Raw genomic sequence first — 23,868 nt, 5'->3', positions numbered from 1 at the left:
TCGGCAGTTGTTACTTAAAGCTTTGAGATTAATGCTCAGATTGATCATTAACAACAAAAATGGGCATGATAAATTGCTCCATGCTGTTATAAAACCCAATGCATCATTATGTTTACCTAACTGAAATAGACTGGACCACACACACATGCTCATTTACAGAGGTGACATTTGCCCTTTCCCCTCTGCATTAGAATGCAAGGGGGTATTCCAGAAAGCAGGGCTAACTTATGATATAAACCCTGAACTCTCAGTTGATTAACCCAAATCTTTTTTACTTTATTGGTTATCGGTTCCAAAAACATGGCTGGACTCGGGAGTAAGTTCAGTCAACTCAGAGTATTTTCACGGTGAACACACAAAGACATTCTTAACCGAGTACCAAATCCAGAAATCACCATTGCTGCATCCCAATTCGCCTACTTATACTATGCCCTAAAAGTATGTACTCTTTTTGTTAAGAAAAAGTACATACTTTTGAGTGTGTAGCAGAAGAGTAGGCAAGCTTTGGGACATACTACTTCATCATCTTTAACGGACAGCTCTGTTGCTTAGTTACATGCATCCTCTCACCATTTAAAGTGCCCTGTCAATCTTCATGTCACAGTTAAAATCATCCACAATCAATTTAATAAAATTTCCTACCATTTCGTAGAGAAATGTTGTAGCACATTGATCTGCCAGTTGTGGGTCTTTCATGCGGCGACTCATGTGTTTGCCATTTTAATATAATGATTCTTTTAAAAGTTTAAAAATGTCTAAACGTATCATTACAAAAGTTCACAATACTGTTGCAGATGAAATAATATGTGGATAACATTGAATACATATCTTTTCGTCAGGTTAGATACTGATAATTAATCACTCAAACTCATTTATCTAAACCTCTAAATGAGGTTTAGAGTCAGAGTCGCACATCAGAGTCGCACATCCACCGTGTTTATAGTTTTTTTAGCAGTTTTTATCTGTGTTTGTAGTTTTAATCAAATCCTTGTCCAACTCGCAATGGGTTGTGGGCAATATTAGCCGTTAGAGTGTGCACGGATCTGCACTTCGGATTCTAACCGGAAAAAGTAGACCATCTTAGGGATCTTTGGAATACTCATTTTAACATACTATGATTTGGGACACACTAAATCTAATTTCGAATACTATTTAGGACGTATAGTATGCGAATTGGCATGCAGCACATATTTCTTCTTTTTTCTTTTTTTGGTTTAATGTCGTTTTACATTCTTAGTGCATATCGCCACCTACTGGGTGGTTGTGCAATATTTTTTCAATCTTTTAATCTTTAATAACTTTTTTTATTACAGTGAACATTAGTTATATTGTTTGATTCTAAATATATAAATTAAAAACTAAAGATTATTGTAACTAAAAGATTGCTTGCAAAGAAAATATAGCTGTATAAGTTTATTTTTTGTTTAGCCATTTTGCTTCCACATGTGTTATTAGGTGAGCTATATTGCATATGTATTTTTAATAGAAAAAACATTATTAAGACCCCTTTGAATGCAGACCCACATTGTATGAAATAAAATTAAATTACAGTAAAATAAAATATATAATTGTGATTAATTATGTATGTGTGTGAATACTGTTAAATTAAATATTGTGTGAAATCTGTCACACCCACTGGAGCCTCATCAATAGGGCATGCATGCACTGAATTCCTCTTCTCCAGTTATGTTCAGAGAATACATTGTTTTCCGCAGGATTTTGTGAGATATGGTGGGACATCGGTCCCTCTAGGAATGTCTGGGTGCATGCCACACCGGAAGAAAGTTTTGTACATTTTAAAGTTAAATTCATCCATCTGGTACACTTTGAGGTTCCAAAATTAAGAGCTCCAAACCATATTCAGTGTGCAAATTGAACAAATAAAAAGGGGATTCAACACTCTTTTTAGTTGTGATATAGTATCTCAGTCTACATTACATTCACACTGGTGTTTTTGGAAGCCAAACAATTAGAATAAAATTATAATAATAATAATAATAATAACTTTATATTGTTATTCCAATGACAGTAATAGCCATATATTGTAAAACAAAAGCCCTTTAAAAATAAATGAAAATGGATATTTCCTAAGTATTATTTTATTCTACATTAGGGCATATATTTTGTCCTAATTTCTACACTTGCAAGAGAATGAAGAAATAATTATTTTGATGGAAGCAGCAGAGCATTTATTTATAATGTAGTTAATGAATGGGAAACACCTGAATAAGTTGCTTTGGCTACTTACTCACCCGGAAAGTTACCTCAGGTTTTGTAACCGAAGGTTGAAGGTTACCTGATTTCCGTTACCTGACCCACATAACTGATTTCTTGAATACCCCACAAGAGTATGACTGAAGGAAGGAGGAAGAAATGAGAGATGGAAGCTCTGCTCCTAAGAAAGTAATTGTCGGACTCACAAACAAATATCCCGTCTGTACATTAACAGCAGGACCATGTGACTGCATTAATGTGTTTGGACATTGCCAATACTCGGGCACTTCCCGTCAGGAAGCTTTTGTCACGAAATATGTAGTAGACACAAACAAAACCTTTAGACAGTAATAACGCATATTTCCTTTACTTATTTCCTGAGAGCATCACAGACTAGACCTGGAGGACTTTAGAAAAAATAAGTATGATGAACAGGCAAACCAAATGTTATTCTCCACACCTTAAAAACTGTGGTCAGTGATGACCAAAGAATGCTTAACCTTTACCATGACGATATGGTGACTGTTTAAACCATTGTCATATTCCAGATGGCTGTGGGTTGTAGCATTCGAATGGGTCTTTCCTCTCACCAACACTTTCTCTCACAGTCCCCCAAGTCTCTAAGACGAGAAAGACATGATTTTATCTCAACAGTAAAATCTTTGCTTTGTGTCCTACTGACAGACGGCGACTGCAAAACAGCTTGTGACTCGTTGAAACTCATGGAAAGAGTCAAATGTGTGGCTTATTCTTCTATATCTTTGTGGAAACTAGTGATTTCATACGACAGTATATCAATAGCTGCGGCTAGGGTCACAGAGGCCAGACAGGTCTCAAGGAATATCCATTTCCGCTTTTACTATGTCATTCATTTATATATGGACTACTGAATTACATTTTTGGGTGACGTCATGCCTGCCAGTGGTTATGAGGTTGTCTGGATTATTCATTCCATATTTGCATTTCCTCCTCTGTACTATTGTGGACATTCTTTGGTGTGGTCATGCTTTTCATTCTTTTTCCATGTGGTCTGTGCCATGTGGTTCTTTACTTGATTGTTTAAGCTGTAGTGGAGCTTTAGGAAGCACAAACAAATTTACCGCTCCCATCTGAGAGCGCTGCTATAGCTTCCTCCAGGCCTAATCCTCCACATTATAGGTTTTCTTGAGGATAATCAGCCTTGTAGGGGGATTGACCTGACAAGGTATTTTGAGTTTATTCATGGAATTTGATGGAGATCGAACCTGACCAGTTTATTTCCATCAATTTTAATATTATTTTATGAGACTTGGAAGAAAATCCTGATGTATGTACACATTTCTAAAGGCCCTGATATACTCATGGTCAAGTTCTTTTTCGTTCTTCACTTAGGTGTAAAAAGGAGTTTGAAAAACCTCAGCAGCTGTATGAATACATATATCAGATCGTATTCTGAATTTGGCAAAACTTTTTTCTCTTATGCTCCTACTATGGAATGAAATGCAGAGTATGTTGATGCTAGAAGTGCTCCCATCTTTAAATATTCTTAGAAACCTGTTGGAGGTGTATTTAAAGGTCCCCTTCTTCGCGATTCCATTGTTCAAACTTTAGTTAGTGTGTAATGTTGCTGTTAGAGCATAAATAATACCTGTAAAATTATAAAGCTCAAAGTTCAATGCCAAGCGAGATATTTTATTTAACAGAAGTTCCCTTTCAAAGCCTACAGCGAACGGCTGGCTTGGACTACATCCTGGTACTTCCTTCTTTAATTACGTCAGTAGAGCAGTAGAACAGACTAACCTCCGCCCACAAAGAAACGCGAAAAAGGGGGCGCGGTCTTGTTGCTGTCTCACGTGGAGAAGCGGACGGTCGCGTGGAGAAAAGGAACTGTTGCGTTGAGTGTGTTTATCGCCATGTCATCGAGACGCTGTTATTTTCATCCAGGAGTCAAATCACCTTTGTTTGGCTTTCCCAGGGACGCTGTAGAGATTATTGAACGCATACATCTCTCCGTTAAGAGGCGTGACCTTTCCAACGTGCGCTAAGCTGCTGTCAAATTACAACACAGGAACCGCTTTCACGTGCGCTAAGCTGTGGTCGAATCACAGCACAGGAACCGCTTGCACAATCAAAACTCGTTACGTGTTTCTGAAGGAGGGACTTCATAGCACAAGGAAATCACCAGCCGTTTTTAGGACAGTGGAAACAGCGGTATACAGATAAGTAAATAGTGTGAAAAATACTGTGTTTTTTTACACGCGAAACATGAACACATGTTATATTGCACACTGTAAACACAATCAAAGCTTCAAAAAAACACGAAGAACGGGACCTTTAAAAAAATCATGTTCATGTTTTACATAATGTTATATTTTATATTTATATATATATATATATATATATATATATATATATATATATATATATATATATATATATATACTAAATATATATATATACTAAATATATATATTTAGTCATTATTAAGAACGTCTCGGTTACGTATGTAACCCTCGTTCCCTGAAGGAGGGAACGGAGACGCCACGTCGGAGTACCGACGAATAGGAATCTCGCTTGCGAGAGCCAATCTACTTCGAGTGTAACTAAACGAGCCAATGCACATTGGCATGCAATGATTGCACCAGGTGCTCATGCCACGCCGTGCGGGTATAAATGAGACACAGGTGATTGCATCAAATCAGCCTTTTGCTGAGGAGCCGAGTAGGTAGACAGGCACCCCAGCAGGGTACAGAGGACATGGCGACGGGACGTGGCGTCTCTGTTCCCTCCTTCAGGGAACGAGGGTTACATACGTAACCGAGACGTTCCCATTCAGTCGGTCACTCTCGACGCCACGTCGGAGTACCGACGAATAGGAATCCCTACCAAAGCGCCATGGCCTCTGTCCCCTTCCAGTGCCCTGTGTGAGCCACCTGAGCTCTCTTACCTGATGAGACGGGGCTCACACCGGGAAGTCCATCACTGCCGTTCCGCAAGACCCGCTCAGTGATTTATTGGATAACACTGGGAAGCGTGCCCTAGTGAAGGGGACGCTGCGGAGCCCACATCGTACCCTGAAGGAGTTATGTGGAGTACAATGCTGAGCCGTAGCCCGCAATGGAGAGAGGGGGCTCAGTCCCATTGACGGGAAGGCTCTCCCAAGGGAAAGACACGGGCTTCCCGTAGGAGCGACCGTGGAAAGATATATGGGATCCCCGTAGGGTCACTCATATAACCCGAGCCCAATACCGGTTCTCAAGGATTCAGCGGCAAGGGGCCTGATGCCAGACGTTCCGCCACGTCCGGCACCGAGGGCGGTGGAGGACTCACAGAGTTTGCTTCTGGAGAATATAAGCGCCGTAGCGCAGCAAGCCGACAAGAGACGGGGCCTCTCAGTGCTTCTACCTGTTTGAGGTGAGAACACAGGAGGAGACCGGCTCTACACGTAGGCTATAGAATCTAGCGAACGTGTTGGGTGTCGCCCAGCCCGCAGCTCTACAGATGTCTGACAGCGAGGCGCCACATGCCAGCGCCCAGGAGGATGCAACACTTCTAGTAGAGTGTGCTCGCACCCTGAGCAGACAGTTCTGAAGCTTTGAGTTCTATCCACGTAAACCCGCAGAGCGTGGACGGGACAGAGCAAAGCTAGGGCTGGGTCTGCCTCCTCCGGGGGCAGCACTTGCAGGTTCACCACCTGGTCCCTGAAGGGAGTGGTAGGAACCTTGGGCACATAGCCAGGCCGGGGTCTCAACACCACGTGGGTATCACCCGGCCCGAACTCTAGGCACGATTCGTCGACCGAAAATGCCTGCAGGTCCCCTACCCTCTTGATGGAGGCCAATGCAGCCAACAGCAAAGTTTTTATAGACAGAATCTTTAGCTCTGCTGACTGCAAAGGCTCAAATGGGGCATTCTTGAAGTGCTCTGAGCACCAGAGCAAGATCCCAAGAGGGTATGGAGGGAGGGCGAGGAGGATTTTACCGTCTCGCCCCCCTAAGGAACCTGACGACCGGGTCGTGCTTCCCAACCGTCTTACCTTCTACATGGTCGTGATAGGCAGATGTTGCAGCAACATAAACCTTGAGGGTGGAGGGCGACAGCCTACGCTCCAACCCCTGTTGCAGGAAGGAAAGCACAGACGCGATCGAACATCTTCAGGGGTCTTCTCGGCAAGAAGAACACCACTCGACGAACAGGTCCCACTTCAAGGCGTAAGCCTGTCTTGTAGACGGTGCTCGTGCCGAAGTGATGGTGTTAACTACCTCTTGGGGTAAGTCACCTAGAACCTCCGTGTCCCGTCCAGGGGCCAGACATGAAGCTTCCACAGGTCTGAACGCGGGTGCCAAAGGGTGCCCCGTCTCTGAGTCAGAAGGTCCTTCCTCATAGGAATTGGCCAAGGAGGGGTTGTCGCGAGGAGCATAAGTTCTGGGAACCAGGTCCGGTTGGGCCAGTACAGCGCCACCAGCAGGACCTGCTCCTCGTCCTCCCTGACCTTGCACAGTGTCTGTGCAAGTAGGCTCACTGGGGAAAACGCATTTGCGCAGCCCCTGGGGCCAGCTGTGCGCAAGGGCATCCGTGCCGAGTGTATCCTCGGACAGCGAATAGAAACACTGGCAGTGGAACGTTTCTGGGGAGGCAAACAGGTCGACCTGTGCCACCCCGAACGGTCTCCAAATCAGCTGAACCACCTGGGGGGTGGAGTCGCCACTCGCCTAGGAGCGCAGCTCGTGAAAGCTCGTCGGCCACACGGTTGTGCACACCAGGGACATGAATGGCCCGAAGCGACCTCAGACACTTCTGACTCCAGAGGAGATGGCGGGCGAGTTGCGACATGCGACGGGAGCACAGACCACCTTGTCGGTTGATATATGCAACGGTCGCAGTGTTGTCCGTGCGGACCAGTACATCTTTGCCCCGTAACCGCGCTTTGAGGCGGCCCAGAGCAAGATGCACCGCTAGCAACTCGAGGCAATTGATATGCCAATGCAGGTGCGGGCCCGTCCAAACCCCTGACACTGCATGCCCGTTGTACGTGGCTCCCCAGCCCATGGCAGAGGCATCCGTGAAAACCACAGCGTGCCTGGACACCTGTTCCGGGGGCACTCCGGCCCGAAGGAACGAGGGGTCTGACCATGGACTGAAAGACTGGCGGCAGGCCGGTGTGATGCTCACCCGGAGAGTGCCGCGTTGCCACGCCCATCTCGGGACTCGGCCGAGTAGCCAATGCTGAAGCGGTCTCATATGAAGCAGGCCGAGCGGTGTTACTGCCGCAGCGGCTGCCATATGCCCCAGGAGCCTCTAAAATTGAACTGAATTGCATAGCCGAGCCTGATGGTCCGAATGAGCCAGCGAGACGGACTGGGGCGCTCTAGCCAGGCTTGCAGAGTCCGTGCAAGCGGGACAATAGGGACCACCGGCGTACCCACCGTGGGGCAGCGAGGTGGAATGCAGGTACCAGGCTGGGGCGGCTGTCTCGTGGAGGCGGCCCGCAGCGCGGTTGTGAGTGTGCAGTGCACACTTACCTGATTCCACGAGAGGGCAGAGGGTACGTGAGAAGACTAGGTTGCGTCCTCGAACCGTCCACTACTGTCCACTGGCGAAGGAGGAGGATGAGTGTGGTCCGGCGTTTGACCGTCCACAGCTCTCCGAACCCCCTTGGGACCCAGAGATGGGAGGAACTGCTCTTTTTTTTTTTTTTTTTGAGAATTTGGGTACCACTGGTTGTGACACCAGCGGCAGAATGGATTTTGACTCAAGATTTTCTACCCGGCCCTCCTCCGGGGAAGAGCAGCCCCGCCCATCTCCCGGTCACCCGTCTCAGAGGTGATGTTTCACCGACTGCTTAAACAGCAGCAGAGACAGGTAGCGTCATCCCCTGCAGGACACAGTAGAGCAGGCTGTGCCAAGTGTTTTTTTTTTTTTTTTTTTTGCAGGGGACGACGCCTTTGGCGACGAGCAGACTGAGGGGCGGCCCACGAGGCACTCTGATGGTACGTCGGGGGAGGCTCTTGATTGCCTCAGCCTGCTACCAACTGCGAAGAACTGCTGGGCCCAGTTCTCAACAGTGTCGCCCAAGGCCACCTTGTGAGATGGGAGCATCGAGAAAGCGTACTTCGACGACCACTCACATCTCAGCAAGGCAAGCCAGGAGGTTTTTCTGGACCACTGAGGTGGACATCGTCTGGCCGAGGGCCTGCGCCATGACTTTGATCACGGTTAGTCAACATGCACAGCTCAACCTCAACTCAGAACTACCCTGTGCAGGCAGGGGTGGTCTGCGCACAGCCACCCCACCGTTGAGGGTAGTGAGAGAGGAAAAACTTATGCAGTTTTGGCCCTTTTGGCTTTCCATATCCAAAGAAGTGCCACACTGCCAAGTTTTCCATGCACATCCAGGAGTGATCCCGGGAAGCATGGCTGTTAACTCTGAATCCGATTCAGCGAAGCACACACCATTACAGTGGGCTCAGCATCATCCTCATTCCCAGAGCACAACAGTCCTCTCTCCAATGCAGCGATTGACATCTGATCCTCAGCTGGAGCACTGAATGAAATGCTAGGTTCCCCCATAAGAAGGACCAGCAATTCCACCCAGAGCTGCACAGCTTGCAGTGCGCTAGAGGGGGAGGGGCCCTAGGGGGTTGGTTCCCCGAAGGAGAAGCCCTCCTCTCCTCAGGTCACCCCAGCTATTTCACTGAAATAGACCTCTCCTGTTGCCAGGGAGGGCGCTACAATGAGAAATAGGCAAGGGGACAGCGCACCCAGAGCGCAGAGCGAGCGCTGGGTTGCCGTGACAACCCGCGCTACAGCCTAGCACTCAACGGCACACGGCACGCAGAGAAACGAGAGGTCCGTTCGGGTTTCCCCAACGGCAACTCTCGCTGATCTCCGCGGTCTCCCTGAGTGTCGAGCAGACCCGCGGCTGTGCTTTTACACACGAGCGGCGGCTGGCCAACAACAAAGGGGACTCAAGCTTCCCGGAGAAAGATGAGTCGCGACCGGCGTGCCGACGTGGTCATGTTCTCATTAGAAAACATGACCACCCACGAACACAGTCTCAGCATGCGCCCAGACATGTGAAACAGGGTTCGTGGCCGTCAGTGAGGACAGGAAACAACCGCATCCAGAAACACACAGATAGAATGTCATCTTTAAAAAGACGCAAGCTCTATCTGTGTAGCTCTTTTAGGGAAACTGCTCTCCGCGGTGCTGAAGCACACAGGGGAAAAGTCGCGGCGACACAGACAGGGAAAAAGTGCAGCCTGACGTGCGCGCTCTCTCTCTCATAGAAGGCGATCTCTTACCAGCCGTGAAAACGGCTTTTCAGCGCTCTTAATAGCGCACCGAACCAGCTGTGAGAACAGCCTTTTGTTTTTGCTCAAAATAGAAAAAGAAAGAGAGAAATCAACCCGCTGCAGTGCCGTCACTCCAACACCAAACGAGGAGAGGTCCACCGAAGAGCTTGACTCGTTATAATGTTAACACACGCTTTGTAGAGAGTGATTTTAGGACAAACCATTCACCACTCGGCTCCGAAGCAAAAGGTTGATTTGATGCAATCACCTGTGTCTCATTTATACCCGCACGGCGTGGCATGAGCACCTGGTGCAATCATTGCATGCCAATGTGCATTGGCTCGTTTAGTTACACTCGAAGTAGATTGGCTCTCGCGAGCGAGATTCCTATTCGTCGGTACTCCGACGTGGCGTCGAGAGTGACCGACTGAATGGGAACTGTAATTATATGAGTGCTGGACTGGACTTTTTGTATTTTGTATTTCTCGTTTTGTGTGTCTTTTGGATTTATTTAATTTTGTTGTGATTACTTTGTGCTGCCATTTTGGCCAGGACTCCCTGGTAGAAGAGATTTATATTTCAATAGGATTATTTCCTGGTAAAATAAAGGAAAAATAAAAAATAAGAAAATGTGTTTAATATAATATAATATAATATGCATTTTCCTGTATGTTAATATGTGCTGCTTTCCTCTTAATTAAACCGAGGTCCTGACTCTCTGCGGTCATTAAAAATCCCAAATTTGCCCATTGGCCTCCTTCCATCATCATGGCCTTCTAATCATCCCAATACTGATTGTCTTCATCACTCTCTGGTGTGTGGTGGCCGTTCTGCCGCAATATGGCTGCCATCGCATCATCCAGGCGGATGCTGTACATTGGTTGTGGTTGAGGAGATTCCCCTTCCATATGTAAAGCACTTTGAGTACCCAGAAATGCGCTATATAAATGTAACAAATTATTAAATTATTATTACTATTATTATTATTATTATTATTATTATTATTATTATTATTATTATTAACAAAATACACTCACCTAAAGGATTATTAGGAACACCTGTTCAATTTCTCATTAATGCAATTATCTAATCAACCAATCACATGGCAGTCACTTCAATGCATTTAGGGGTGTGGTCCTGGTCAAGACAATCTCCTGAACTCCAAACTGAATGTCAGAATGGGAAAGAAAGGTGATTTAAGCAATTTTGAGCGTGGCATGGTTGTTGGTGCCAGACGGGCCGGTCTGAGTATTTCACAATCTGCTCAGTTACTGGGATTTTCACGCACAACCATTTCTAGGGTTTACAAAGAATGGTGTGAAAAGGGAAAAACATCCAGTATGCGGCAGTCCTGTGGGCGAAAATGCCTTGTTGATGCTAGAGGTCAGAGGAGAATGGGCCGACTGATTCAAGCTGATAGAAGAGCAACTTTGACTGAAATAACCGTTACAACTCGTTACAACCGAGGTATGCAGCAAAGCATTTGTGAAGCCACAACACACACAACCTTGAGGCGGATGGGCTACAACAGCAGAAGACCCCACCGGGTACCAGTCATCTCCACTACAAATAGGAAAAAGAGGCTACAATTAGCACAAGCTCACCAAAACTGGACAGTTGAAGACTGGAAAAATGTTGCCTGGTCTGATGAGTCTCGATTTCTGTTGAGACATTCAGATGGTAGAGTCAGAATTTGGCATAAACAGAATGAGAACATGGATCCATCATGCCTTGTTACCACTGTGCAGGCTGGTGGTGGTGGTGTAATGGTGTGGGGGATGTTTTCTTGGCACACTTTAGGCCCCTTAGTGCCAATTGGGCATCGTTTCAATGCCACGGCCTACCGGAGCATTGTTTCTGACCATGTCCATCCCTTTATGACCACCATGTACCCATCCTCTGATGGCTACTTCCAGCAGGATAATGCACCATGTCACAAAGCTTGAATCATTTCAAATTGGTTTCTTGAACATGAAAATGAGTTCACTGTACTAAAATGGCCCCCACAGTCACCAGATCTCAACCTAATAGAGCATCTTTGGGATGTGGTGGAACGGGTGCTTCGTGCCCTGGATGTGCATCCCACAAATCTCCATCAACTGCAAGATGCTATCCTATCAATATGGGCCAACATTTCTAAAGAATGCTTTCAGCACCTTGTTGAATCAATGCCATGTAAAATTAAGGCAGTTCTGAAGGCGAAAGGGGGTCAAACACAGTATAAGTATGGTGTTCCTAATATTCCTTTAGGTGAGTGTAATCACACAGCAGAAATTGCAGCAGTGGGAAAACAAAGGTTAGGAAGCACCTGATCATCATGGATATGTTTGCATAAGCTCTGCAATTTGCCACTCCAAGTTGTCACGTTTATTTATGTAGCACATTATAGATTTATTTAAAGCAAGCAGCTTTACAGTATTAAATATGTCAGCTTTCCAGCGTGTTAATGTTTTTATTTGCGTCTGACCTTGACGGACTGAACAGAACAATTTAACCTGAGAAGTTTTCCACGTCAAAGAAGGTGGAGCACCACAAAACACCTACCTATTTAGCATAATCGGCATGGACCAATGGAATTTCGAAGGTGTTTAGCAGACGAAGCAAACTTTTCTGGAAATCGTGCTTTGGCAAGCTGTTTCGAACTCCAAACGAACTTACATTTGTTTGAAATGACGTCACACTCTTCGGTTTCACTTTAAGCATATTGAGGTGCAAGCTTAAGAGCCATCAGGAAATGTTGTGTCTTGACCGTATAGAACGGAAAATATGAAAGACCTTAGCACTCGTGTAGCTTGGGCCTGTGGAGAAACTATAAAAACAAGCACAAGTTCAGGAGCAGACGGTTTAAATTAAGCCTTGAGTAAACAAGCCGCTTGGGTCTTTGGTGTGACACTGAATACTAAGCGTGTGTATGTGTGTGGATGGCCACAGTTGGCCAGCAGGGCGAACGCCTGCTTTCTTGGAAATGTTCTGTTTACGCTCACCCTTTCCATTCCTCATTGCATCTGGAGTTCCCCCAGACCACGTCATTTCACCTCTCCAAACATCCTCTCTACCTGTGCTAACCCAGGAGGCTGAGCTGCCCGAGATCCACCGCCTCCCTTTTGCTCTCCTCAGCAGGGGTGGGAGCCGGGGTAGCACTCCTGGAGTTTAATGAGTCCCCTACTTAGCCAAACTCTTAAGACTGTAATCCTTCAAGCCAAGCTCTTTCATTGATTCCGAGCTGATTTAAGCATCACCACCGGAACACTGGGCTCATAGAGGATTTTATTTGTTTGTGTTCTGTGTGTTAGGCAAAGAAATCTATCAACAAACTGAGCAAAGGTTCTCCACATTCAAACTGAAATCCCTGCCAGCCTAAAGGCTTATTAGCAATTCTTGCTAAGGATTTGAACAAATGCCTGACCCTGTGTGCTGAACCTTAGTGTGTAACTCATCCTGCGCATGCTATAGACATCAGTGATACCTCAAATTATGAGGCAAGCTGTGCTGTTACTTTCTAGTAATCAAACTTAAGATTTTGGCTTGCTGGATAATAAAAAGGTTGAAAAAATACAATAGATGTACATCAAAATGTAAAGATCCTAATATTACAGAGACTTAGAGGTAAGTAACCACTATGGTTGGGAATTGAAAATCGATTCCAATTCTGGAATCATATACTTAAGGTCAGGAATCAGATATTTGTTTTCAAATAAAAAAGTTTAGATTCTGCTTATCAATGCCTGTGTACGAATTTTAATGTGGTTTTAAACCATTCAAGCACAAGTAGAGACGCAATGTGTACTCCATTCAGCTCTCATTTCCTGTGCCAGGCACGTCCAGCCATCTCTCATATAGTGCACAAATACTGAATTAAGTTTAATTTCACTTTTTGCGCTTGATACAAATACACACAAAATTATGTAAAAAATATCCTCGTAAACACAGTCGCTTATGTCTGAATTGAGTTCTCTTCTTGCACTTGAACGGACAAATGCACACAATTAAGTCAAAATATCCTCGTATCCACAGTTGCTTATGTCTTAATTGAACATAAACAGCTGAGAAAGAAAATGCATGTGGAACGTTATATTGGATCCGTACATTCGGTCTTAAAGTATTCAAATATTGCAGTGTTATTTTACAATTGATTTTGATTTCTGAAATGTGTTCAGTTGTATATTTGTGCTATTGCTATTTGCTTATTTGTTCTTATTGTATTTCTGACTGTATACTTGTATTTAATAATGTTTGGAATTTATATTAGTTACTCTAGTTTATTAGTTGTTCTTTAGGCTGCTGGTTTTTGTTCATGTATTCAGCTACAGCAGAATATTTTGAAAAAGGACACAGAATAAATGTGTTTGATATCATAGTGTTTGACTTAATTTATTTATTTTGCATTTTACCTTATTGGAATCAAAACTGGTAATCGATTAGAATCGGAAATTATATCAGAATCGGAATTGCTTAAATTCAAACGATACCCAACCCTAGTAACCACTCAGAACACCCAAGTAACAGGATAAAAACATTTCGAACACCTCTGCAACTCTATTGCTATATAGTTTTGTGTAAGCAAGCATCATTCACATTCATTTGCCATCTTGTTGTAAAATATTATCTACACAATGGCTGCTTTTTGTTTAGCTAATTCACTCCAATGTAACTAATGGATCTGAAACTGTTGAACTTTGTTAACTTTGTCATTCCATCATTTTCTCTTATGCAGAATATTGTATGCACCATGGGACTCAAGTGGTACCCTAACCCAGAGGCCCTCCATTGCATAAAGGGATGCGAGGTAAGACCTACCTCAATTTCTGCACTGTTTTATTATTGTTATTATTACATTTTATTAGGATATTATTTAATATTATTGTTTATTTTCAACAACAAAAAATCATTTATTTGTATAATTTAATTAGTGTGTACATTTTTTTCTTTATTATATTTATTTGTTTTTAATGTTTGTAATTTATCTTAACTATTCAATGAATTGTCTGTTCGCCAGCTAAGCTCTGTTGTAAATTTGCATGATAACAACATTATGCCTGTGATAGTTGCCTCAAGGTAATCTCCCAACCACAGCTTTAAGCTCTATTCAGTCATGGAGGTCTGTTCTCTGGAGCCTGACCTTGAACTGTTGTTTCTGCCATCTTCTCACGCTCTTTGAAGTCTAATACATAAATAAACATGCTGTGCTTAGTGTCTTCCTCTCCTTTGCTCTTTGGACCAGTCTAGTCTAATCTGAGTCAGGTTTAACAGGGCCAACAAAAGCAGACAAGAGGGATTTGTTGCCACCTTTGTTTTCAAGGGCAATTTGTTTTCTTTTTGCATTTTAGAGGAACCTGGAAACCTCATTTAGAGGGTATCATGTTCCCAACTTCCTCAAGTCACTGAGTGAGAATAATAAAAAAAACAGCTACCGTGTCTTCTTGCTGAGAGAGCTATTGACTAATAATTTGCCATTGAAAAGAGTGAAACGACATATCTACATACAGTATATGTTCGACTTTTCTTGCCAAATCCACTGCATTGCTACTCTGAAAGTGTTCTCCAGCTCAGTATGAAGACATGCGATTAATCTGCACCTCACTCTCATTTATAACAAGTCTTGCTCTAATGTCGCAGTGAGATGACCAGTCCATTTTTTATTCGGGTCAGAGCTGCAGACTTTTGAACCCAACTCATCCTGACCCAGTTTCAATGGATGTTAATTAGCAGCCCACTGAAAGCTTTTGGGTTGAGCCAGAGAGATGATTTCAAACTGGAAAAGGTCACAGGTGTGTTGGGCAACCTTTTGTGCCTGTCAAGATGGAAATGTGTAGTAACTCCCAAGGGAGACACATATAAGTTTAATAGGGCTTCGGTTTCCCCATTAAAAGCGGCCTCCACCATCCACAAACCCGGGAATACTAACTCAATTTTTCCAGGGCAACATAATTGCAACAGACTCAAGTCTGTGTGTCTATTTTTACACAGTTGTGGATGTATGCAAGTGTGAATGACTGTCTCTTTCTTTCTTTCTTTCTTTCTTTCTTTCTTTCTTTCTTTCTGGTTTTAAATTAATTTTATTGATGTTCATCACTGATGTTATTTGTGTTTATATATTTCATTAATTCATGTTATTGTTTTATACCAGCCGTTCATGGGTGATAATTACTGCGACGCCATCAACAACCGAGCGTTTTGCAACTATGATGGTGGAGACTGCTGTCATTCTACTGTTAAAACCAAAAAGGTATGTTTTTTTTAATTATTCTTTAGACGTTTAATTATTTGAATACTTTGTTTGCACTTCAAGAACTAGTAAATAAATAAGTAAAAAGCTGTAAAGTGTGTAATCTGCATTGTTACTACATATTCAGACAGGGCAAATACAGCTTGCGTTGTAATAATTATCTCCTTGGAGAGAAAACTTTTAAGGACACCCACACAAGTGAGGGAAACTCTGTGAACCCTATCCGCAATGCATTGTAGACCTGTGAAGCACGCACATATATGTTTGGGTGTTTTTCCAAAGCCATGGCAACAAACGGTTGCATATAGCATTTCCATATGGACGTTCACCTCACTTTCCAACAAAGACAAAGATCCGTGAGCTTAATCTCGAGGGTGGTAAATAGCCCTAGAAAGGCTTTTTCAGCACGCTTGTGTACTGTTCTTTTTCCAATGGACTTGTCATCCTCTTTTACTTGATCCTCCCTTGCTTTTTCCTTGAGCAAGTTTTCCTGGCTGCCAGAGAAAGTGAACTTCTCTTTTGACAGACAAAGAATGAAGTAACTTCTCCAAAGTTACAACAGCGAACTCTGGATCGCTGTACCCACGCACAGTGCCAAAAAAAAAAAAAAGTTGGCATGTGTGATGACGCATTTCCCGGCAGAATACACAACTTGTTGTGAAAGGTCTAGAAACGGCAGTTGGGATTGGACTCTCAACGTTTATATACAGCTGTAAATCATATAGAAACGTATAAACTCAGTTTGCTTTGTCACGCCAGAGGATTACCCAAGCAAATAAGAACACTAACTGCTCATCCTCCTCTTGGAGACTGAGCTGCTGACCAATACATTGTCAATCCTGAATTGTGTTAATAAGTGGTTGTAATAAAGGAGTTTCAGTTTCTTTGTAAGTTGAGAACACAAGAAAATTTGACCATATTCTTGTATTAGGGATGCCACAATTCTCAATATAATATTGAACCGTTCGGTACGGCATTCACGGTTCAATACGCGCTTGTTAATTGCGTTTTCTCGGTTTTGCATTTAAATGATTTTTCTACAAATTCTATAATTTGCCTCCATCCCAATATACTGAACAACGCGACATACATTCACATCACACGTTAGTGGTAGAGTTATACTCACGGAACACTTTAGTTATTCACAAACACCAAAGTTTAAAGCCTTGCCGGTCATTCACGTGCTTATGCACTGTTTTAACATGCGCTTTTCCGAGCGTGCGCACTAAAAGCCTGTCAATTGATTACTGATTACTGGAGTAAGTCTTACTGCACTAATACTGTCAATTACACACAAGGTTAACATAAACACAGTCGGTTATGTCTAAAGTGAAAGTAAAATCGGCGTGTGTCTGTATATTAGATGCAGGCAGGTCTTAAAGTGACAGCAGCGCAGCCTATAGGGAACCCGCTGTCCTTAAAGTGACAGTTCACCTCTAAAATTGTCATTATTTACTCACTCTAATATTGTTCCAAACCTGTGTTCATTTCTCAATGACAGAATTATTTTTTTTGAGTGAACTATCCCTTTAATGTTAATACAACAACAAAAGACGAAGAGAAAATAACTCACTGCTCTTGACTGAAAAACGAATACAGTACCTTCAAAAAGAATCAATGTATATTTTATAGTGAAGTCTATGTAGTGTTTTATTTTTACATTTATTCATTCAATTTCATACTTAAATGCTGCTGTACTGCTCTGGGCTGCCAGTGTAAATCTTTATATATATTTATTTTATATTATACAATACACTAGGAATGTGTACAAGGTTTTTCTTTTTAAAGTAAAGTTCTAAGTTTAAGTAAAGTTTTTCAATTCTTTTAAGTAAAAAAAGAAAGAGTATTGCAATAAAAAATAGTCTTTTTTCTCCTTAACCTCTTGCTGTTCCTGTCGCTTAAGAATAGAATAGAAAAAAACTGATGTGACAAGCCATCAGAACCGTACCGAACCGAAAACCGTGGTTAAAAACCGAGGTATGTATTGAACCGTGGACTAACTGTATTGTTGCATCCCTATCTTGTATGAATTCTGAAAGGTAGCTGCCAAAAGCAAATAATTGTCTAAATTGCTCCTCCACAGGGTAAGTGCTTCTGCCTGGTGTAATTTTTGTGTTTAAAGAGCCAATAAATGCTTAATTCCATCTTGGTCATGTCATTTTAAAGAGTTTTTGGGGATACTAATGTAAATGCTTTCATTATGTAATGGCTATCACATTCACCCAGATGACCCTGCACTAAGCTCCACCTCTCTTGGCTACTGTCGCTAACTCAGACAAGCTTTTCGGAGATTTCTATGAATAGCTTGATTTTCAGTAAAATGTATTTATGAAGTGGTACAAATTGATTAGATACAGTATGTATATATATATATATATATATATATATATATATATATATATAATTATTATTTTTTTTATTATTATTATTATAATGCATCAAATAATAAACAGATAGACAGAAGAGATAGAACCTCTACAGGAATGAAATTACAAATTTGAATTTACAAACAAAAAGATAACATTATAGTGCATCAGTGGTATTACCAAAAAAAAAGAATATTATAATATTTAAAGAATCTGTCACTTTTTTGTTTTTAATCATCCTAAGAGATGTGTCAATTTTAATTAAGAAATGTGACAAAGTAGGGTGTGAGTTATGAATTTGAATATGAATAAAGTTACTTATGAATAAAAAAAATTCCAAACAAAATAAAAAAATTAACAATGTTCATTGGAGTATTAGTTGTACCTTTAAAGTAACACATTATATCTTTTAGCTGAAAGGATCTGGAAGAAAATGAGCAAGAATTGTCAACATCCATATATTTTGCCACAGTATCATTCACAGGATATTTTCTGTAAGATGTACTTCTTTCATCTTAATGGGAATGCAATACTTATGAGGCAATAACCAGGCTTCTTTCCAGTCTATAAACTCAAGAGATGCCCAGTAAAATTAGCTGGAACATTTTTTATTCTGAGGAATTTTTTGAATATGCTTATTACTTAGTTTTTTTGTTAATATACATATTCCATCTAAGGTCAAATCAGGTTCTTTGGTATCACTCTTACTAAAACTTAAATTATATTTTACAAGTTGAGTTAGACCAGAGGGAACCACTTTGAGCACTGCATTATATTCTTTAAAGGGTAAGGGAAAATTGTGAACAGATATACATTTTTTCATAAGACAAAAATGTACCAGATGTATAAAAAATTGAAAGAATTGTAATTATATTGCTCTTAAACCATGTAGAGAGAAAAATAGATTTATTGCCAATCATTATATCTGAGTTGTTCCATAGAAAGGTTTTATGTGGCGAAAAATTGTGAGTGTAACATAACTTCAATACAAGAAGAGCCTGCTGATGAAATTTAGAGAGTGCAATTGGCAATCTATTAGGCAAGTAATTACATTTTAATATAAAAGGAAGGCTACCAATTTTTGTAAATAAATGATTTGGGATTAAAAAAAAAATTTTAGAATTGTGATTTGTTAAGCATCTTTTAATCCTATTCATCCTACAAGTGTTCACTGTATCACTAAAGTCCACCTTCTTTCCGACTATTTGAAAGAGCTTTTTTTTTTAGCTTATGAGGTTTGTTTTTCCAAATGAAGTCTAGAAAAAATTTGTGAATTCCTTTAACAGTAGAGTCATTAACAAAAAGAGAAAGGGAAGGCTATACAAAAAAAAATAATCCTTCTGATTTGGACAACGTTTCTTTCGATCCAAAGGTCAAAGATGTTTTAGGGTTTTTTTTATACTACCAGAAGAAATAAGCTGTTGTCTAGCTGCTAACGTTTTTATTAAATAAATACAAAATACCTTATAAGTAAAAGTACTGAGATTGCAGAATCATAATTTTTATGGAGCGTCATGATTGGATATTTTTCTTATGTGACCATAAATGAATTGTGACATTGCAAAGCATTTTTATCTGTATTTTTTTAAAGAAACTACGTAAGGCGATTGCAAATCAGAATTGAGAAAAACACTTCTCATTGTCAACTGAAAAGAGAAAAGGCTTAAGTTTAAATATCATGAATTTAAGATTAAGATTTAAAATTTAAAACAATATTTTATCCGCATTGGGTGCATTGGGTAATGTATTATTTGGATAGTTTCTGTAAAGTTGTGTTTAATGATAGCTAAGTTTTAAATGAGCCAAACCTAGTTTGGCTAAAGTGAACAAAAAGGAAACCAGCTGCAAGTAACCTCAGTGCTTTTAGTGTTCATAATGTAAGTGTACCTAAAAACGGGATACCATCTTTATGTTTATAGGGTCTGAGATCATGTGGGGTGTTTACATACAGTATACATGTTATATCGGCTGCTTGAGGTGCTCAAATGAACTTGATGTGAAAATGTCACAAAACTGCAACACAATTATTCTCCATAAACTTTTTTCTAAAGAAATAATACTTAAAGTCACAGTAAAGACATTTGTAATGTTACAAAAATTTCTATTTCAAATAAATGTTCCTATTTCCAAAAAAATATTTAGTAGCACAACTGTTTTCAACATTGATAATAAGAAATGTATCTTGAGCAGCAAATCGGTTCGGGTTACTTGACTGTAACCCTGTTCCCTGATAAAGTGGAACGAGATGCTGTGCTAGCTTAGCGTTTTTGGGAACGTCGGAGGTATTTATAGACTCGGCTGGTGACGTCATCAGTGCACCTGCTGCACGAGGCTATAAATAGATGAGCCCCAGCTGTTTCACTTCAGGTCTTTTTTGTTTGAAGAGCAGTCCTGGGACATCATCAGCACGGCAGTGTAGCGCAGCATCTCGTTCCGCTTTAACAGGGAACAGGGTTACAGTCAAGTAACCCGAACTGTTCCCTTGCAAAATCTTCACTTAATGCTGCGCTATCTTAGCACTCTTGGGAACGAGAATACCCACGCCGCCGTGCATGATGGTGTCTGGACCCCTTAAAGTTGTGTTGGTGTGCACAAGAACGCAAGAAGCCCCAGACATTAGCTTGTGATGACGACTCAAGGACATGAGAGCCCTGACATCCAAACTATAAAATCGTATGAATGTGTGCGGAGAGGATCAACCTGCCGCATCACAAACGCTTTGTAAGGGGGCACCCCTTGCTAATGCAGTAGAGGAGGCTACCCCCCTGGTGGAGTGAGAACTTAAACCTATTGGTGAAGCTTTACCGCATGCCTCATAGGCAAGAACAATAGCATCCCTGACCAAATGTGACATGTTTGTTTGGTGGCGGCAGAACCTCTGTTACGGCCCCCATGACAAACAAACAGTTGCTCTGACTTACGCCACTGGCTAGTGCTGTGGACGTAGGCCTGAAGAGCACAAACTGGACACAGTCTATGAAGTTTCTCCCGATCTGGCGTTTCGAACGGTGGAGGGCAGAAGATTTCAAGAGTGACAGGATGTACAGTCGAGAAAGGAAGCCTGGGGCAAAGTCTAAGCAGGAATGTGATATCGACAGAGCCTGCATGTACCCAATTCTTTTTAATGAATTTATAGCCATAAGAAAAAACATCCTTAGGGTCAGAAGTTTGTCAGACGCTGACTCTAGAGGTTCAAAGGGGGTCTCAACCAGAACCTGGAGGACTATAGCTAAGTCCCATGAAGGGATCAGTCGTCTGGCCCCACGAATGAAGCAAGCGAGCAGAGGATGTCTCCAGAGTGGCACCCCGTCAATCAAGGCATGGCAAGCTGAAAGTGCCGCCACATAAATCCTGAGAGTGGCGGGGCCTGCTGACAACTTTTCCTGCAGAAAATCCAGAACTGAAGCAACCTCCCGGGAGCAGAGCAACTGGGGGGGAAGGCATACAGGCGCATTTTGGGCCATGTATGAGCCAACGCATCCAGACCCAGCTGTCTGATAAGAGGTGAAGAGGTCATCTTCCGCTCTGTAAAATCCGGTCCAGATCTGATCGACTACTTCTGGGTGAAGTTTCCATTCCCCGATCTGTAATTTCTGTCTGGACAGTAAATCTACTCCCACATTCAACTGCCCTGGAATGTACACTGCCCTGAGTGACAGCAACTTGTCCTGGGCCCAGAGAAAAATGTACCTCGCTATTCTGTTCAGATTGCGTGAGCGCAGATCTCCCTGGTGATTTATGTAAGAAACAGTTGCTGTGTTGTCCACCCGCACTAGGACATGACATCCCCTTAACTGGGGGAGAAAGTATTTCAGGGCCAGAAATACAGCCATCAACTCGAGGCAGTTGATGTGCCCCTCGAGCTGATGACCCTCCCATTCCCCTTGGGCTGGACAGTCACTTAATACTGCACCCCAGCCCGTCAGGGAGGCGTCTGTTGTTAACAATCTGCGACAACAAGGCGCCCTAGAGTGGGACCCAAGGCACGAAACCGGGGTCTGAACCACATTGTGTACGAAGCCACACAGCGCACCACTTTTATCTGCCTTGAGGATTGGCCCTAAAATCCTCTGGCTTTGAGCCACAACTGAAACGGTCTTATGTGCAACAACCCCATAGGGAAACCCGTGGATGCTGATGCCATGAGACCTACACTCTTTGGTGCTGAAGAACAGTGAGATCTTGGCCTAGCCTGACTTTGCTCAGGGTATGCTGAATGGTCTCAGTTTGAGCGGGAAACAGTTGTGCCCACCTCGTGAGCGAAAACCCAACAAACCCTAGATAAGTCGTTCTCTGGGCAGGAGAAATAACACTCAACCCTAGAGAAACTAGATGAGCTAACACACTGTTTCTGTGTTGAAGCGCCATCTCTTGCGATTGTGCTAATATTAGCAATCGTCTATGTAATTCAAAATGTGAAAGCCCCGGAATCCTAATGGAGCCAGTACTGCATCCATGCATTTTGTATACGTGCAGTTACAAGGCTAGGCGAATGGAAGAACCCGAAATTGTTCAACTTTTGCCCCCAAGAGCGAACCTCAGGAACTTCCTGTGTTGTGGCAATATTTATATGTGAACACATGCGTCCTTCAGATCTATCGGAGTCTGATTTAACTGATCATTTGCTTCTGTCATTCAATGTCAAACTCACTCTGTCCTCAACAAAGCCACCACGTGTTATCTCATTCCGCAACATTAAGAAAATTAATCCTGACGCACTTTCCTCTGGTATTAGGTGTCTTTTCAACACTTACAATTCATCCACCCCTGATGACTTGGTTTCCCACTACAACAATGGCCTCAACACCATTCGTAATTGACCTATCGGTAAGCCCCTCCCCTCGAACGCAGATGAGCCAATAGCAGTTGAGTATCAGTTGCGCTAGGACTGGAACTCGGACATCTTTAGGTGTCAGCGCCATAGAGATGCATTGGAAAATCCGAAGCTCTCATCGGTTTGATGGTGTTTATGCTACAAAAATGGCAAAACGATGTGCCTGGGGTACTGTAACACTGATTCCAGGTATCCTGAGAGGATTTTCTGTTTGTCATACTCTTGTTAAGTTACGATTAAAGTCCCTGCTAACATACAAACCGTTATAACTAACTGTTCTCACGTCATGTAACACTGTAGGTCAAAAACACGAAGGTCTACATTTCAGTGCCTCTCCATATTAAACTGGTTATATGTAAATTAATTTCATTTTAGATATGTTTAAGGTCTACATTATCTGTCCTACTAAGGAGGACTCCTATTTTGATGGGTATTATAGTCTCCGGGTAACGAAAGGAAGAGCTTGCATGCAGTTTATCGGAGTTGTTTTGCAGATACACAGTTTACCAGTTATTAACGGCACCCTCGAAAAGCATAAGTTCTGTGTATATGTTTGTTTACTGTTAGTTGTATGAGTGTTTTTGTGTAATTTGCTGTGTATGTTAATGGTAATGCAACGGAGAGAAATAGTTTGTGAATGAGACATTAATGCGCACTTCTTATGCTTTGTTTGTTCAGCTCTTACAATGATTTTTTGGAGTGAATAACGATGCAATAAACTTGATAAACCATCAGTTAAGTTTGGCCATCATTCGGACGGGATATACGCTACAATCTGTGTCCAAAAACATCTTGGGATAAGGTTTTCACACTGACAGCTGTACATTGTAAGATATAGCAACTCCGTTTGTTTGTCCGAGTTAGCAACAGTAACTAAGGGGGGCGGGGCTTACCGATAGGTCAATTCTCCCGCTCCGATGAAAACCAGGTCTGTCTCCTTCTCCACCTCTGACC

At 42.3% G+C, this 23,868-nt stretch overlaps 1 protein-coding gene across 1 annotated transcript in view; it reads left to right on the top strand.

Annotated features, from left to right (window-relative positions):
* Window positions 1–23,868, top strand: part of pappab (pregnancy-associated plasma protein A, pappalysin 1b) — a gene marked incomplete at both ends in the record, with an annotated part of 129,655 nt that overhangs the window by 90,857 nt on the left and 14,930 nt on the right. Inside the window, 2 exons of the mRNA XM_079816087.1 lie at window positions 14,203–14,274; window positions 15,616–15,714. Of these exons, the coding sequence (XP_079672213.1) occupies window positions 14,203–14,274; window positions 15,616–15,714 (171 nt within the window). The remainder of the gene's footprint in view (window positions 1–14,202; window positions 14,275–15,615; window positions 15,715–23,868) is intronic.

This window comes from Gobio gobio, assembly GCF_949357685.1.
Source record: "Gobio gobio genome assembly, chromosome: 4".
In the NCBI taxonomy this organism is placed as follows: domain Eukaryota; kingdom Metazoa; phylum Chordata; class Actinopteri; order Cypriniformes; family Gobionidae; genus Gobio; species Gobio gobio.
This window is presented reverse-complemented; position numbering and strand designations above follow the sequence as displayed.